Source organism: Podarcis filfolensis (genome assembly GCF_964270895.1).
Source record: "Podarcis filfolensis genome assembly, chromosome: 16".
Lineage (NCBI taxonomy): Eukaryota > Metazoa > Chordata > Lepidosauria > Squamata > Lacertidae > Podarcis > Podarcis filfolensis.
In genome coordinates, this window is record NC_139620.1 from 37,408,452 (window position 1) to 37,426,362 (window position 17,911).

The 17,911-nt window shown below is 43.4% G+C and overlaps 2 protein-coding genes across 3 annotated transcripts in view; both read right to left on the bottom strand.

Moving 5' to 3' along the window:
• Positions 1 to 17,911, bottom strand: part of LOC310751270 (vomeronasal type-2 receptor 26-like) — a 249,162-nt gene that overhangs the window by 75,684 nt on the left and 155,567 nt on the right. The window lies entirely within an intron of this gene.
• RNF34 (ring finger protein 34) lies at positions 265 to 16,488 on the bottom strand. Of its 2 annotated transcripts, XR_014542429.1 has the most exons (7): positions 16,249 to 16,481; positions 5,442 to 5,660; positions 4,758 to 5,150; positions 2,682 to 2,738; positions 2,240 to 2,441; positions 996 to 1,936; positions 265 to 959 (listed from the first exon to the last, which is right to left on the bottom strand). XR_014542429.1 is itself a non-coding variant. In XM_083590339.1 (6 exons), the coding sequence occupies exons 1-6, from the start codon at positions 16,252 to 16,254 to the stop codon at positions 1,749 to 1,751; spliced, it is 1,065 nt and encodes a 354-aa protein (XP_083446465.1). In that variant the 5' UTR covers positions 16,255 to 16,488; the 3' UTR covers positions 265 to 1,748. The 2 variants fall into 2 exon arrangements, 1 of the variants encoding a protein (XP_083446465.1); XM_083590339.1 differs by having other exon boundaries at positions 265 to 1,936; positions 16,249 to 16,488.

Genomic DNA, 17,911 nt, shown 5'->3' on the forward strand with positions numbered 1-17,911 from the left:
CAGGCAGCTCTGAACATTCCTGGATTTAATTTTTTACCAAAATGACTTTTTGTACATCTGACTACAGGAAGGTGACCTAGTTCTCTGGTTGATATGCAACTCATGTCTGCCTTGTAGTAATACTGACTGGGATTCCTTCCTTCAATGGATGTATAGCTTTCTATCTGCTAAAGACACCCACACACCCCTCAGTTTAGGAGCTTGGACTTCCTGGCTCCCCAATCCCATGGGCTGCTTCAGCCAGGAGAGAAAGAAAAAAGTCAATGCCAGATAACAAAATGTTTTATTAAGTCAACAGCCATTGTTCAGAATGTTAGGGGTATGCTACATTCTCTTTATGTATGTACTCCCTGAACAAGGACTTGATCAGCTGATTTTCTGCACCTTATCTTTAAAAAAGATCTTTCTAAAAATAAAGCCATATTATCTTGCTCCCTTCTGAAAAATAAAAGTATGAAAGTCATACATTCTGTCTTGGCTGGAGACTGAATGGTACTCCATCCCGCTCAGTCTCAGAGCCTTCCCAGTTACTTAGTTCCCACAAACATTAAAATTTACTCTTGTGCGCACAAGCTTTACACTATCTGCTTTTGAGAAGCAAAACAGCAATACCTGCCTACTGTGCAATGAAGGAACTTTTAACTCCTTGTTAAGACATTCTGGGCCAGATTGACAGGATTGCCATTCTTCCTACAGAGGTGAGGCAGGACTTTAGGAAGAGGATAAAGACTTTTATCAAAATATTGCCATGTTTCAGGTTTTTTCCCCTCACAGCTCAAATTCAGTAAGGTTCTAATAGTAAAGTATTTAGTACTGTGCAACCCCAATGATGGGAATATGTGTTTCTTTCTCTCTGCACCATTTCAACCTGATCCTAGAGCTGAAGCTTCACATTTCTATACTCCTTTCCACCAGATATGCTTTAGCTATGTCTTCTAGGAAACTGGAATGAAGGTATTCTGCAAGAAAAACACTGAAATAGCTGTTCAGTAAACTTGGTAGTGCTTCTGAACAAAGGAAGCCATGATTCCTATTAAGGATTTGTTTTCTCTGAAGAAACCTTTCTACTTGGCTGTTCTGTTACTCCATACTCATTTCACTGTAGGAAATTTCTAACATGTTAGAACTTATGAATAATCAAAACTGAATGGGTCACCTTAGAAGCAAGTATGGGGTAGGATAGCTTTAAGTACTATGATTAAGGCTACTGCGCTTCATTGGGTACATGTGGAATTGGGACTAGAGGCACATTGCCTGAATAAGAAACATTCACCAATCTGTCTGCTTGAGATGGGTGTGAGTGGTACATTTGAGGGCCCACTTGCATTTCATTTAACATTTAAAAGACTGCAGCTAACTATTCCTTGGGATGGTACACTTACTTTTAAATGCACTTGGGCATCATCACTCCTGCTGTTTGCTAGAAAGGCAGCACCCTACTTCCTGGCCCTTCCACTGGGTAACGTGCTATATTCTTCAGAAGAGAGCAATGAGTAATGCTAGATTTGCTGCTGCATGTTAGAGTCAACCAGTTTCTGGTTTTATCCAGGTAACACAGCTCTATCCTTAACAAGGCATCTGTCTGCCTGAGCAGAAGTACATTGGTCAAGCTCCTAAGCTTCTGTTCAGGATGCTATGAATTATTGGAACTGAGGCCTACCATGGGGCATCCAGACACGACTACCGTGGTCTGTGCCTCACCCCCAGAGAAAGCGCACTGAGAAGCCTCTGGTTTTGGTCTCCCACATTCATGACTTGAAGACGTGCACGGCTCTTACAACATACTGTCGGCAGATGGGACATTCGCTCATTCGCTTGCCGCATTTCGTGCAGGTGACCATGTGGCCGCACTCCAAAAGCACGCAATCAATCACTGCGTCCATGCAGATCCTGCAGAGGTTGTCGTCCTCATCGTTCAGTTGAGGTTTCTCCCCCACTGCCAAGAACCAACAGAACCCATGTTAGAGAGGGAGGCATGCCATGACATAGGTCTTTTCAATTAGTAACCCCACACAAAGAATATTAAGCCAAGCTGCTTTAGTGCAGACTTGTTTATGCTAGACAAAGAAGGAATATTATAACTGCAACTTTAAAGCAGTGTGGAACTGTAGTTCTACACCGATGGTCCATTTTTTGCATTAACAAAACATCAGGGCAGCTCCTAAGATGAAGGGCAAAGAGGGCTGTAACAATATGCAACATGCCCACCCCCAAACAAGTAGAGAATAAGTACACCTACAAGTCCTGTGATTTGCTTCATTCTCCCTGTAGAGCCTGCTCACTTTTTCCACCAGCTCCCATTTTTCACAGCATCCCGAGTAGTTGACAAAGTTGCGAGCAAGTATTTCCTTCAGCTGGCGAACATTTAGCCCTTCAATATCATCCAGGCTTGAAATATCAGATAGTGAGGCTCTTGCACGCTTCCTGGACTGCCCTGGGGTCTAAAATTCATAAGACATATATTAGCAAAGAAGCAGGTGGCATTAACTCTGTTTGCCTAATGGGGAAGGGGAGGCCTGGCACACATTAAATATGCATTTGTTTTAGAATGTTTCCAAGTCTTAAATTATTTTAAGAATTTTCATTTACGAATCTTGTATTGCTATATCAAATTAGGAAGTTCATTCTCTTTTTTTTAGTGACTGCAAGACCTAAATTTCACCGGGTGATTCACTTCTTACCTGCTCTGCATTTTCCTCCTCTTCACCAAGGTTTGCCAAGAGTCTCTCACTTTGTCCCTACACCCACAAGAGTAGAGGCAAAATCCATATTAGGGCAATACCTTTAACAAAAGATTCCCAAATAGCATGCAAGCTTTTCGATTCTCCAAATTTTTCATCTAGGCTAGATGTTAAAGCAGCACAGGGGCAGGGGAGAAAAGAGTTGGCTGTTGGCAGTGCCACTGATTTTCCGGTAGCAGAGGAAGGGATCTTGCCAATTGCTCCACTAGGTAGGACTTTGTAAATTAGAAAAATGTCCTTCCTAGAGTGGGACAGCACTCTTAACAGTTCCTTTCTGGCTAGCTCTTGACAGGCAGGGCTTCAACAGGTTTGTTTGCCATCTTGTGCCACAGTCAATGGCAAGCCTCATTCCTCCCTTCTTTTCTATCTGTATTCTGACTACCTATGTGGAAAGCAACACGATGGCCAGAAACAATTACAGTATAGAAAACTTTATGGAATAACACAAAACATCAAAACTATCAAACTGAAGTCTCTGAAAGCCCTTGAATAAGTCACGGTGCCAGACTTTACGCGGCGGAGAGCAAGCTGTGAAGCTCTGTATGATCAGCAAATGTCCAATTCTTGATGTCCAAACTCTGAACTCTGACCAGTGTTTCCGGATGACAACTACTGTTTCGTTCAGTTCTTCATCAGCCAATTAGTTCAACAAACACTCATATGAGTACTGTTCCAGAGTATCTTTCAGTTTCATGTATATTATATCAATTCTAAAAAAAATTGGTTAATGAAGAAATTACACATCTTTCTACTTACAAGTTTTTGTTGAACTAATAGGCTGATGAACTGAACAAAACAGTAGTTGCCATCCGGAAACACTGTTCAGCAGAGTTCAGAATTGGACATCAAAGTTGGACATTTGCCGATTATGCAAAGCTTTACAAGCTTGATCTCCGCTGGGTAAAGTCTGGCACTGTGACTTATTCAAGGGCTTTCAGAGACTTCAGTGTGATAGTTTTGATGTTTTGCATTATTCCATAAAGTTTTCTATACTGTAATTGTTTCTGGCCATCGTGTTGCTTTCGAGATTGCTGAGTTACATTTTTTGTTTACTTACTACTTACTACCTATGTGGAATAGCAGAGAAAGAGTGAAGCCCTCTCTAGTGACTTGTTCAGGGATGGGTTGGAGATGAGATGGATAAGCACGAGTAGCAGGGGAACCTGGCAGAAAGCTGTGTGTCACCCATCATGATTTCCTAGTAAACATTAGCTGGATCTGATTGTCCTTGGTGGCATACATGCATAGTGCCACAGACAAGGAAGCACTTTCGTGGGCTCCAGTGCATCATTCTGTCATTTCAGGAGGTTCGCCACAAGTGGAGGCTGTTGTTCCCAGCACCGCTGAAGGGCCAGGAAATTTGGGAGTGGGAAGATGCAAGTCTTATGGGCTTGTGAATTCAGCACAGAGACCACTTTGCACAAAGGAAAGCATGTATATATAAAGTATATATACCACCTGATTGCAAGAAAACCTCAAAGCGATTTACAAAAAGAATACAACATTTAGGATTATCAATACAAGACAATTAAAAACATTCAAAAGATAATTAAAATCAACAGTTAGCTAAAAAGATTAAAGAGAGAACTTTGTACAAAACAAACATGTTTTAAGCAGGGATTTGTCATTGATAAGTTCAATATTCAAATCCGCCTCTGATCTTAGTCTTAAGATAGAATGGGAGCAAACATTCAAATAAAGGCATTTAGGTGCTATGTTGATATTAGGTTGCATCACAGCCTGCTGAGAACAATAAACATAACAATAGTTGATACCCTGTCCTAATTTCTGGAACTACAGAAACTGACTGCTACAATTCCTCTTTCTCTCCTCCAGATTACCAACACCTCCTCTGCCAGCAAGAGAAAAACACATGGATGCATTTTGCTATCTGTACTGTAATTAAGATGCAGAGCCAGAGGATCAGCTTCCAGGCCAAGCTCCACCCCCATTCCACCCTAGGGTACAGAGGGGCAGAAAGAGCCCAACTGCCCCACCCAATAAACACTACCATACCTGTATCTGTAATTCATTTCCTGTGCTCTCATGCCTATGTGCGAAGTCTCCCTGAGAGGATGATACAGAACCTGACAGAGAAATAGGATGTGTAGAAAAACTAGAAGTCTGTGATCGTGCTGAATACAAGCTGCTAGTGTCTGTATCCTCTTCAGAAGCCAATCCATGATGGCACAGTACAAGATCTACCAAGTCTTCCTTTTCTCGACAAGTATCTGTAGGGATATTTCGAAGTATCAGGTACTGGCGCAAATCTTTGACTTTCAAACGCATTAGCTGCGGACGCTGGAATGCTGTCTCCTGCAACAACTGACATGTGGAGCATCTTCGGAGGGTCTCTTGCAAGACTGAACACATGGAGCAGAAATCCTTCTTGCACTCACAACAGACATGCTAAGTGCACACACAGAGGAGAAACAAGCCAGAACAACGTTAACACAATTGTCACCAGTACCCAGACATCTTCTTTCCTCCAAGCACTATTTACATACACTTTAAGAAACCCACAAATACATCAAGCAGAATCAGAACACAGAAATATTGGGATTTACAATGTATACTACAAGCTGAGCTGGACTTCTTTCCTTGCCCCTGTCCAGCAATAGGCTTTTTGGGCCAAAGACTGGGGGTGGGGGAAGGCAGAGACATACAGCCCTCAAGTGACAGAAAGTGCTATATACTCACCCTTTTTCTGAACACAGAGAATGTGAGGCCACAAGATTTACAGACTAGATTAGATCCCCCTGCTGCTGAAGAGGTATACACGGTGAAGTCTGTACTTGGTGCAAATCTAAAGGGATTTGCTCCACCCCCAAATCCAGGTTGTTGGCCACGAACAGCTCCTGTCCCCATGACTTCATTCAACAACCCACAACAGGAAGCCCACATGGATGTCGCTCCCGCCTGTAAGACACAAACACAAGCCAACGTGGTCAGCTAGTAATTCTCCTGAATTTAGGAGCCTCTCCTGACCATAAGGAAAACAAACATGCCTCTCTCAGTGCTAAACTTGTGGTAGTGCTAACATCATGAGAGCCACATAACCAAAGAAGAAAACAAGGAGTGTCCCTGCTACGGATAGGCTACCTTGAGGAAAGGAATTAGGATCCCCCTTAACAAAACAGCAAAAACTGCATATTTGTTGCACAGGAAGCCTATTTTCAGAAGGGCCCCAGCTCTGCAGAAAGCATTCTGGAAGAAGTACTTTGTTTTGTTTCTGTAGCAATCATTCTAGGAGCACAGTACACAATTTCCAGAATGTTGGCAACTGAACAATTGTCATGATAGATGTAGGAAAAGGAGAAAACCTGTTTCAGTCCCACTGCACAAATTGAGAGAGACTAGTACAGCAACACCTAGACAGCAAAACTAGCAACTATCAAAACCATCTTTTCCTTTTTTATTTTAAGAAAAATGCACACCACCTTTGTTCCCTTGTCCTCATAATCCTATCTATAATTTATAACCTGCACTTCTCACTTCAAAAGTTCAAGAAAGCTACATAAAGCTATGGTTCGGTGATAAAGCTCATCTTTGTTTAGATTTCAAACTACCTTATTTTTCCGTGTATAACTCGCCCCTGTGTATAAGACGACCCCTATTTTGGGGGACTCAAAATTGAGGAAATGGGGGAAGATTGCCCAGAGTTGTTGAGCTTTTTTGGGGGGGGGGATTGCCGACAATCGCTCACCCGACGCTGCCAATCGCACTCATCCATGAAGCCACTAATTGTATGCCCGCTCACCGCCAGCAGCCGACAATCACACACCCGATTGCCACAGCAGCCAATCACCAGCAGACCTGGCCACAACAACCATTCACACACACACACCCCAACGCCGCTGACAATCTTCTGCTCGAGGCAGCAAGACCCCAAATTTTTAGCATTGCTTTTTAATAAAAAAACTTTGTCTTATACACGGAAAAATATGGTATGCCCACAGAACATATGACCCCTAAACTGTAACAAATGACCATATTTGTGGTGGTGCATCACGCCAGGTCAAAAACATTGTGTGCTATATCCAATATGATTTCTTATCATACAATTCACATAAAAATATATTCCTTTATTCACTTATGAATTTTCTAGAAGGTCAATCAGAGGACTTTTAAATTAGACAGTAGTTAAGTTTGTTACTAGAGGATAGTTTTATAGGAACCAGCAGTGAGAAAGTTATGGGCTACTTTTTTTGACCCAACATAATATCAACTACGAAGCAGATTTTTAAAAAAATCTAAATGAATTGGAGAACTTTACCAAATTAAGTTTTGATCATTTGATTAATTGTGTGCCAGGTAATACAGCTTTTCTGAAGGGAGAGAGAGAGAGAGAGACGGATGGACGTACGTACATACATACACTGCCTTTCCCCCTGATGGGACTCAAAAGCAGTTTACAGATAAAAAAACAGATAAAAACAAAAAATCAAGGTTCCTGGACCATTCTCATTATTCCTTCATCTAAACCTCCTCTCTTCGATTGAACTGTGCCCGTCTTTCAGAATGCATAGTCTCATTTGTGTGTCCCATTAAGCACTCAGCTTACATTTCAAGGAACAGCCTCTTTCTCTGCTAGACATCTAGACTAGAGATGACTGAGACTGATTTCACTGAGAAAAGCAAAAAATGAATGGTGCTTGCACAATTCTTGAGCCCTGGGTACCAAACTGATTCCAGGGGACAGCATCACTTGATGGATCACATTTGATGTCAAAAGGGCTAAAATCCCATCTAAAACAGCATCTGGCATTCTGCTAAGAAGCACCATGCTCTTCTCAGCAACATTTACATAAGCGGAGTTTTCAAGATCAGAATAGAGTATTTAAGCTACCGTATTTTTCGCTCTATAACACGCACTTTTTTGCTCCTAGAAAGTAAGGGGAAATGCCTGTGCGTGTTATGGAGCGAATGCACTGGACTGGAGCCCTGGCTGCCGTCAGTCAAGCAAAGCGTCTGTCCCGCTTTGCTTGCTTTAAAGCAACCTACGGAGGAGCCGGGGAGGAGGGAGTGAAGGAGAGCCATGGCAGCAAAGCGGGAAGCAGCCGCTTACACGGGAGGAGGGACAGACGGGAGCCATAGCGAGCCGGAAGGAGGCAGGCGGTTAAACGCCAGCAGGCGCTTTTAAAAGCGTTGCATAGTCAGCAACAGCTGCTGCAGCCTCAGCTAGCAAAGGTCTCTCTCTAAACGGAGCAACGTTTGCTCTAAACGGAGCAATGAGGCTGCAGAGGGACGGCAGGGCACAGGAGGGGTTGGATTGGGAAGGGAAAAGATTAAGCAACCAGCAGCAAAAAAAAACCCAACCTCGAGCTCTGAGCCACGAACGCAGTGAAAACCAGGAAGTAAAAAAAAAAGGCTGGGGAAGGCAAGGGATGAGGGAGAGGGGAAAACTATGCAAATCCCCCCCCCCTCAGCTGATCCGCTGGGGACGGGAGCTGGAGTGTGCTTTTTTACTTCTGCAGCTTGTTTTCAGGCAGGATAGATTTGAGCATTGTCTGGGTCCTAGTGCCCTTACCGCTTTTTTGTGCTCCATTCTATTGCTGCTGGTGGCTGCTTATCTCTCAAACTGAACCTGATACCAGTAGCCACGTGTACAAACAAAGTAGAAGGCTGCAAGCAGGAGCGCTTTTACACAGCTAATGGCGAATCCCCTGCAATCCAAGTCCTCCTCACTTGCTCAAATCTATTCTGCCTCAAAACAAGGAGCGGAAGGAAGAGGCGGCAAACTGTTAAATGGAAAAAAACCCCAGGCACAGGGCAAATACCTTATGTATACCTTTAAAGCAACAGTGCTCTTTCCCTCCCTCCTCCCCACTTAGCTCACCGAAAAGCTCCTTCTCCACCCACCCCACGCGTGTTCCTTGTCCCTTGAGTGCTTTTCCTTCCCTCCCCACTTAAAACGTGGTTACAAAGCACGGATCCACATGGATCCTCAGGATTTTTGCACTGGGTCACCCCAAATTCACCATCAGATCACATAGCATGTCCATGGCTGCAGCCAGCACCAAAAAACACACACGCACCCACTGTTTCATGGGGCCGCAATGGCGCAAAAACATGGTTACAAAGCATGGATCCACATGGATTCTCAGGATTTTTGCATTGGGCTACCCCAAACTCACCGTCAGATCACGTGTCTGTGGCCACAGCATGAACCACAAAAATCATACATCCACTGTTTCGTTTAGAATATTTTTTTCTTGTTTTCCTCCTCTAAAAATTACGTGCGTGTTATGGTCAGGTGCGTGTTATAGAGCGAAAAATACGGTAATAACTATTTTAGCAAAAGAAAATGTGTGTAAAAACTGCCAGCATATAAACCCGAAAAAAAAGACACAGCAAGTCAGGCAACCAACTTCCTGTTTCTTCCTAGACTTTTATTTTTTATTTTACACACAGTAGTTATTGTCTTGAAGGATGTGTTCAGTTAACCATTCCAATGTAACTCAAACAGCCCAGCACTTTCCAAGGCAACATTTAAGACTGAGGGCATAATTGGTTGGAAATGCATCCTATGAAATGCAGGTAGGTTACAGCTGAGCATATACTTGCTATAAGTAGTACCCATCTGCTGAAGTGAGGTTTGCACAAGAAAACACTATTCATGGATTGGGCCCTGAACTGGTATTGCCTATACTACAAACCATTGTGTGAGTTTAAATAAACTCTTCCAACAAGACCACATCAAAATAAGCTGCATCACAATCCATGGGTAGACACAACAAAATGAAAGAGTAAGTGTGGTGGTGGACATTTTTGACAGGTAGGAAAAGAGTGATGTTTCAGCTACCTCAGCTATGTAATTTTACAAGGCTATAAAAATGCCAGAAACCTAAACATTTTATATTATTTTCCTAGCTATGATCCCAGGAATAAAAAACTTATCTTAATATTGCGTAAATGCACACGCAAGCACACACACTAAACCAAGTGAACTGTTACCTCCCGAAAGATTGTGAGATTTAGAAAAGAGATTTAAATTAATCACATTTAAGTTTGGGCTCTTTTCTTATTTCTGAGCCAAAGCAGTAGAATTCAAACAGAATTAATACAGATCATGACTTATAGCCAAGGAGAAAGAACCTGACTATATCCAAGTGTTTTGAGATGAGGTCCCTTTGACAGAGCAAGGTATTTAGTTAAACTGAACACATTATAACTCTTGCACAGTTCACTTAATTTTTATTTTATTTTAGTTAAAAGCACCAAATTTTTGTGGTAGTTTGATGCAAATGTATTGGAATCTTATACTTTCCAAAGGCCAGGATTAGCCCTCCCAATACAATGACAAGAACATGTGCCAAATGAATACACAGAATACTGTAACATAAATTCTATGAAAAACTTGTACTATAACTGTAGCCCTATATAGAGCACATTGCAATAATGCAAGCCAAAGATTATCAACATACAGACATCAGTAGTCAAAGCTGGTAAACTGCACTTCTAACCACTGAAGTCAGCTGTGCCTCTACCAACATAGATGGATCCTCAAACTATAAACTTGTGGTACAGTGGTACCTCAGTTTTCGAGTGTCTCAGAAACCAAACATTTTGGTTTTCAAACGCCAAAAACCCAGAAGTACTTGCTTCCGTTTTCAAACATGCCTCGGAAGTCAAATGGCTTCTGCTGCATGTTTTTCCATTTTTCCAATTGAACTTGCAGCCAGCCCTTTGCGCCTCGGTATTTGAACATTTTGGAAATCGAATGGTTTTCCAGAACAGATTACATTCGAGAACTGAGGTACCACTGTACTTACAACTGTTGCACCACAACCCTCTCAATCACCTTTCTCAAAAAGGGGATTTGCAATCGGGAGGTAGTTGTCACAAAGCAATGGGTTTTGATAACTTCCACTGGACATTTTACAGTAAAGTGCAGTGAACGCTAATGTAGCAACAAAACTGCTGTAGAGGTGCTCAAGTGCCTTGCAAACAAGTCACTGTGGGCTTCCAAAGAGTCTAAAATTCCATTCCCTATAGATATTAACAAGCCCCGGATAATACAAAAAGCTCAACTGGGCAGCTACTTCAAGATGCGATGGAGACAGAGAAGTGGGCCTTCTTCACAGTGCTCAACACCACACAGCAGCCACAATTATGCTGTTGTGCTTGGTCATTTGCTGCATGCACTCCAGCCATCATCCAGTCTATTTCATCACCAGTTATTACTTGGTACACCAAGGTTGCCACGGGTTCCACAGTGCCAGAAATGGCACATGGGTAGCAGCTGGGCAGCAAGATGGATAGTACAGTAGCAACAACCCTAGTTTATTGTCTCCTTGGCCCAACACCAACTGAAGGTCTTCAAAGCCAGTTCCAAGTCATAAGAGTTTCCTGGTAGAGATGGAAGTCCTATGGACCACAGTAACGTGTCCTGCAGTCTGTGCTAATGCTGTACTGAGCATCTGGATCAGAACAATTCCCAGTTCACACAACCATGTCTCAGAAGCACATGCCAAATCAGCACCTTCATCCATGATCAAATCATGGCTAAGTGGGGTCTTATTATGTACTGACATAATCTTAAAGAGCAGTGCACATAGGCTGGTGGGCACAGCACAAGAGCAACCAGGAACCCAGCAATTCCATGAAGGCATTTTTATCAGAAACCCATTTGCTGAGGTGTGGCTCTTTATCCTAGTTGCTATAATAGCCAATTGTATAATGTCTGTACATATTTTACTGGATTTTACATACTTCTTCTAAACTGTGATGTTGTATACCATTGGAAACTTTTCTTAAAAAGTGAAAGCAAAAATGAAAGATCTTGTCAGGCTTCTTAAGAAACCTGTAAAGGAGACGCAGCACTGTTACATCAAAAGCTGCAGGAAGCTTAAAAACAAGCTACACAGGACAGGGCAAATGGGATTAAATTCCAAAGACGGGCTTTAGGTGAGCCGCCCTCAAGAGTTACCCAAGGACTCAGTGTTCTCCTGCCCTCTGGCAAGATTTAGATAATTTCTCTTACGTATACTTAAGCCAAATTTAAAAGGGGTTGATAGAATGTTAATCAGGCAAGCCTTTGGGACATCCAAGTTCCACCAACTCCACATACTTATATTTTGCCCAATATTAAAAAACTGGGAGAAGGTGCCTATAGGCTACCAGGAATCAACAGAAATTGAAAGAGGAAAGGAGGTAGAGATGAGATATTCTTCTGCTGCAACCTCCTTAGTGAGCAGGACTGTAATTATCTACAGATTAAAGTCCAAATTCCTAAGACTCTGATGCTGGTTGTCCACCAACAAGTTTTTCTCTTTTTGAGATGGGTATAGCTATAAAATTATCTTATATCAATTCATTAATATTTGCATTGAAGTCTGACTCAGGTACTGGAAGGTACTGGAAGGCCTTTATCTCTTGCAAAAATCACTTAAATGGAAGCACATTCCTATGTTCTTCTGTTAATCCAGAGCAGCTATTCACCTCTGGCACCAAATCTGGATTAGACCTGTCTTCATGCAAAAACATTATGATTAAACAACACAATCAATGCCTCTTGGCTCTACAGAGCAATGCTAATGAAGGTGAATAACTCTGCAAAAAACCCAGAGGTGAAAAACTACATGTGTAACATGGAGCGTAAGCACTACCCCTGCAGGATTCAAGAAAACTCTCAAGTTTTGTTCTCATCACCACCTGGTGCATGCACTTAGTTGGCACCAAGATGTTTAGGAACAGTAAGAGCTGTTCAGCAGTGGAACAGACTGCAACGAGAGGTGGTGGACTCTCCTTCCTTTGAGGTTTTAAACATAGGTTGGATGGCCATCTGTCATGGATGCTTTAGCTGAGATTCCTGCATTGCATGCAGTTGGACTAGATGACTCTTGGGATCCCTTCCAACTCTAAGATTCTATGATTCTATCATCCAACTGCCAGGTTTTTTTGGGGGGGCGCTTTCCTCCTCCAGTTGCCACCCCCACAGCACCTGCAAAATCATTTGGCCCCAAGAAAAAGCAGTAATAGATTCTTCCAAACAAATTTCCTTTTCCATTTTATTCTAATGTATTAATTGATAGTTATTATTGCAATGATCTTATGTAAACTGCTTTATGAGGTCCCCCTGAAAAATGGTATAGTATATAACTACCTTAAATAAATAGTACATTAACACAACAGCAAAACAGGAAATCACACAGCAGGGGGAAAAGTACTTCCCTTTGCTAAGAGAAAGACTACGCTCCACAGCTCTGGTGCCAACACAGAAAAAGCTCTGCTCCTCAGAGATAACACACTTATTGGGCTAGGAAACATAACCGGGACCTTGGCTTCATGGGCAGATCCTAACACACTAGGTGGGTAAATATTATATGGGAAAGGTGCTTCTAAAGCTGCTCAGGGGCAAGATATTATAGGGCTTTTAAGGTCAAAAGAAACACCTTGAACTGGGCTCAAAACAAACAGAAAAGATGCACACAGCTCTCACCAACAGACACCTGTGAACAGAGAGTCAGAAGAGGAGCATTCTGTTTATTACATGTACAACAGTTTATAAATAACAATTCCACCCACTCCTTCCCTCGAGTTCAGCCAGCCCACCCTATTTTAACTTTTACAACAAATGTAACAGAGTTGTATAGCACCTTGAAGTGGCACTTTGGCGCACTGTTTAGTTTCTCTCTCCACCTCGGTGTTATGCATGTGTTAGGGCTGCAACATTTAAACTGGTTAATAATTAAGAATATTTGATCAAATAAGAACATACCACAATTCATTTGGCAGTCCTTTTTTAAGTTGTTGATTTTACTAGTACAGAAATTATTAAAAACGGTGACAGGCAGGTGGCACTTTAAAGAAGAGTGCTCCTCTTTTTCCTGCACACAGGAGGGAACAGATGGAATTCTCATTCCCTCCTCTGCTGGATTCCAGCAAGCCACTAACTTTTTTGGGCTTATTTAAACACTGTTATATTCACATGCACATTTATTCATACTTACTTGATCAGCAAATACATATTTGATTATTTGGTTAACAGTGAAATCTGGTGTGTTTACTCAAAAGTAATGTTGTGTTCAGTGGTATTTACTCCCAAGTAAACATGCACTCTCTGATTTCTTTAATCAGTTGGGCAGCCCTTGTGTGTATATATCATATGCTACACACACAGGATACTTATTACATTTATATGAGTGGGTTTTCTAGAACCTTGATTTTATCTTGTTTTCTGCTGCTATTTTAAACTGGCTTTGCTTATTAAGGTTGTTTTTTGCTTTTTTAGATTAATAAGAAATCACAGATTGCATTATCTTTCTCCATTATGCTGATCTTATGTACACCTTGCATTTTTTTTAGAAAAAAGGCAGAGTATAAAGAGGTGCTAAAAATATATCTGAGGAGAAAACTTCCTGTGTGGGATGAAGTGAGTTCTGGTCCACAACCCATTCTGTCACAACAAGACTGCATTCCTACACATGCACTTCCTTGGGAATAAACCCCACCAAAACCATTGATTTACTACTTCCAACTAAACATGCATAGCCTACGTTGGCCTGTGCCAACCTGGTGCTAATTCAAAACACCAGCCTGGCAAAGGCTGGAATCCTACACACATACTTCCCAGTAAATGGGTAGCAATTCTGCACACAGACACTCATCTGGGAGTAAACCCCACTAAACCCAGTAAAATGAGGCTACAATTCTGTAACTACCTAACCTGGGAGTAAGCTCAGATCTGGGCAGATCCACACCAGTGTCTGAAACTCAAATATATAAGCTAATTGCCAAACGGCACCTTAAACCTAGGCTATGGTTGCCACTCAGTTATGTAGCTCATGAGGTGACCTTGGGCTAGTCACAGCCTCTTAACCTACCTCACAGGGTCATTGTTGGGATTAAATAAGATGGGGCTGAACTGTGTACTCCTTGGAGAAAAAGGTGGGATATAAATGAAATACATAAGTTCTCGTGCTTATCTGCTTAAGAAAGCTGGAGGGGCCAGTCAGATGGAGATATCAGTCCCCATCCTGGCATCTAGAGATCTCCAGAGAGTCGCAGTTGGACCTGCGCAAGTCACAAATGCACCTGCCATCTGGGGAATTGCTTACATTGATCCACACCATACAAATAAAACATATCCAACACCCATTATCCCCCCTCTAAATAATTCTGGAAACTGTAGCTTGTTAAGGGTGTTGTAAATTGTATTTCAGTTCCCAGGATTCTTCAAAGGAAGTCCATGTGATTTAGATGTGTGGCAAATGTGCTTTTAAATTTTATTTGTTTCATAACATTTATATACTACTTGATTGTAAAAAAAAAACCCTCAAGTGTTTACAAAACATAAACCAGTAAAATTTAGAAAAAATCACAACCATACTTTAAAGTTAAAATACTAAAGCAGATCAAAATTACCTCAATTTTCTAAACAACTACATAGGCGATAATGTTTCTAGCAGGTGCCAAAGAGAGCAGTGAAGCTGCCTGCTTGATCTCAATAGGCAGCAAGTTCCAAAGTGTAGGTGCTGCCATACTAACAAGGTCTTTACAAATGTGGAACAAGTATTATATGTCACCCATAGTAGTGTCAATTCCACCTACTGAAGCAGTCAAGTGGGCACATGTTGGGTAAGGCGATCTCTTAGGTAAACCAGTCCCAAGCTGCTAAGGGCTTTATATGCTAATAGGAACACCTTGACCTTGGCCAAGTAGCAAATCGGCAACCAATGCAGAGCACAGGTGAGGTATGCCTCCGTCCCGTCAGCAATTGTGCGGCAGCATTCTGCACTCACTGCAGCTTCCGGCTCAAGCACAAGGGAAGCCCCACACAGAATGCACTGCAGTAATCCAGTCCTGATGGTGCAGATCTGTGCTACGCTGTACACAGGACAGACCCACTGAAATCAGTGGAGTTAAGTAAGCCGCAGCTAATTGAAGTCAGTTTATTATGTGTCTCCTCCAAGAATGACTTCCTCAGGCAAAAACATTGAAGAAAAAACCAGCCCTGGTGGATACAGCCCAGAGAGACTTCCTTCTCTGCGCCTGCTTGTGTGTGTCTCCTGGGGGGGGGGGTCTCTGCAGGCGCTGGAAAGCTCCAGCTGCCTGACTTTACCCCATAAAGGCACACACTTCCATTCTATCCCGAGCCAAACGGAGGCCAAAGATCTGGATTATGTTGTCACCGACACCCGAGTAAACATGCCGTGGGAGTGCGCTGTCAAAGTCTTCTGGAGGCGCCCCAGGACTCCCGGGATTGTGCCGGATCAAGGGGCCTCCACCCCCTCCTCCCGGGGGGCAGCAAGGCGCCCTTTTAACCCCCCCCCCATTGACAGGCGAGCGCGGGGGGGGGGCTGTTACCGTTACTTCGTCGCCTTCAAGAAAAGACTCCGCCCCTGGCCAGCCCCGCCTCTTCCCTGGCTGCCCCCTCCAAAATGGAAGACAACCCCCCTTCCCTCAAAAAAAGACACCCCACCTGCCTGCCTCCCCACCTTCACTCCCCCCTCCCCACTTTTCAGGGTGTCCCTCAAACCTGCCCCCCCTCCCCGGGTCGCACCTTCATGGCCGCTTCGGCGCCTCCTTCCTTCGCCTCAGCGGAGACGGTCTTGCGGGGGAGGGGCGCCTGCCTCCCCAACGGTCTCCCTCGCGCCGCCGCCTTGATTTGCGCATGCGCCGCACACCCCCCCCCCGCGGAGAAGGGCCTGGCGCCGGGACCACCCACCAAGCCGAGCTCGGGCGGGGCCGGGAAGGACTCGGCTCGCCTCCCCAACAAGCGCCACCCCGCCTCCCCATTGGCTGCCCTTGGAGCCCAATCAGAAGGCAGCGAGAAGGCGTCCGCTCCGCAGCGCCACCAATCAGAGGGAGGGCGTTCCATTTTCCTTCCACTGAAAGGGGAGATTAAGAGAAGGGGCGGAGGAAGAGTCTATATTCCACTGGGAGAGGGAGGGAGGAAAGAGGAAGTCATGGCTATGACGTCACAGCGCATTCTTTTCTAATGGGATCTGTTCGTTTGCTCTGTAATATCTTTGAGAAATAGATGGGGGGGGGGCAGTTGACAGTGGTAAGACCTCCATATCTCTGTTCGGTAAGTCACTGTAAATAAATGCACGATTTAAAGCGGCAACTCTAACTCCACTTAGCATGGGAGCAATCCACTATTGAATGCAAAATTATTTACATCTCGAGTCGGCATTATTAGGACTTCCGCCAAAGTCCTCAGCGGCCGCGGCTGAAGTGCACCTTGATTGCATTTTTTTTAAAAAATGCGCGCGCACACATACATAACGGGAATATATTTTATTGCACTGCTGAACAAAGCCAAACGGCTTTTGCCTTTTTCAGTAGGCCTGGTGTGAATTCTGCAGTGGGAATATAGATGCAATCAATTGCACATTTATAAAGACTGCGTATTAGCATGCCTTTTTCTTTCAACAGTAGGACACCAAACTGCTGCTGTAAACTGTCTGAAAAACTGCTTTACGACGCGTCTTGGGGAGCTGCTAGCTATTGGCAAATCTGGAGGCCTTGTGCAAATGGCCCTGCTCGTGGGGTGGACGGGTGCCTAGCAGTGCTGTCAGGATGAGGGCTTCCCATAGGCCACGAGTGGGAAATCTGCAGCCCTGATTTTTACATTGCAAAGCCTTTGATAAGATAAAGGTGGCCTGGTTCCTTCCCCTGGCAATCCACTGATAGGGAGGGAGAGAGATAGAAGCAGATGTCAGAAAGAGAATTACTCTTATTTTCATTTCTATACTGCTTTATATTTTTAATAAAATAATCTCAAAGCAGTTTATAGCACATTATAGCATTATGCAGTGTTGGGTCTGCTGACCGGGCCCAAGCTGTCTTGGTCACTGAAAAGTCAATAAATGCCATAGACAGAGGAGATTCCCATAATCACTCGTTTATTCAGCTGAGTAAAACAGAGCAGGCGAGCCATACACACCAGTGTGATGGTTAAATCGCCCCAAGTAGCCTTTGCTCATATTTTTTATAGGCATCTCCCCTCCCTTTCCCTCTTTCGGGGTTCCTTGCGCTGATCAAAACAGGACACTCTGCCTGGAGACCTTGAAGGGGAGAGTTGCCTGGCAGAGGGAGGTTTTCCTGAAAATCGCCGATCAACGTTATCTGGTCTTCACATATTTGTGGCTCACCCTCCTAAATTCTAAGGCAGGCAGTTTTTTACAGAAGCAAAATGGCATCATTTAGGCTAACCCCCA

What these genes read in the sequence shown, in the direction of transcription:
- RNF34 (XM_083590339.1), bottom strand. An exon ending in GAAATGAATTACAGATACAG is followed by an intron (nt 2,739 to 4,757) that starts GTATGGTAGTGT and finishes TTGTGGGTGTAG; the next exon opens with GGACAAAGTGAGAGACTCTT. An exon ending in TGAAGCAAATCACAGGACTT is followed by an intron (nt 1,937 to 2,239) that starts GTAGGTGTACTT and finishes GGTTCTTGGCAG; the next exon opens with TGGGGGAGAAACCTCAACTG.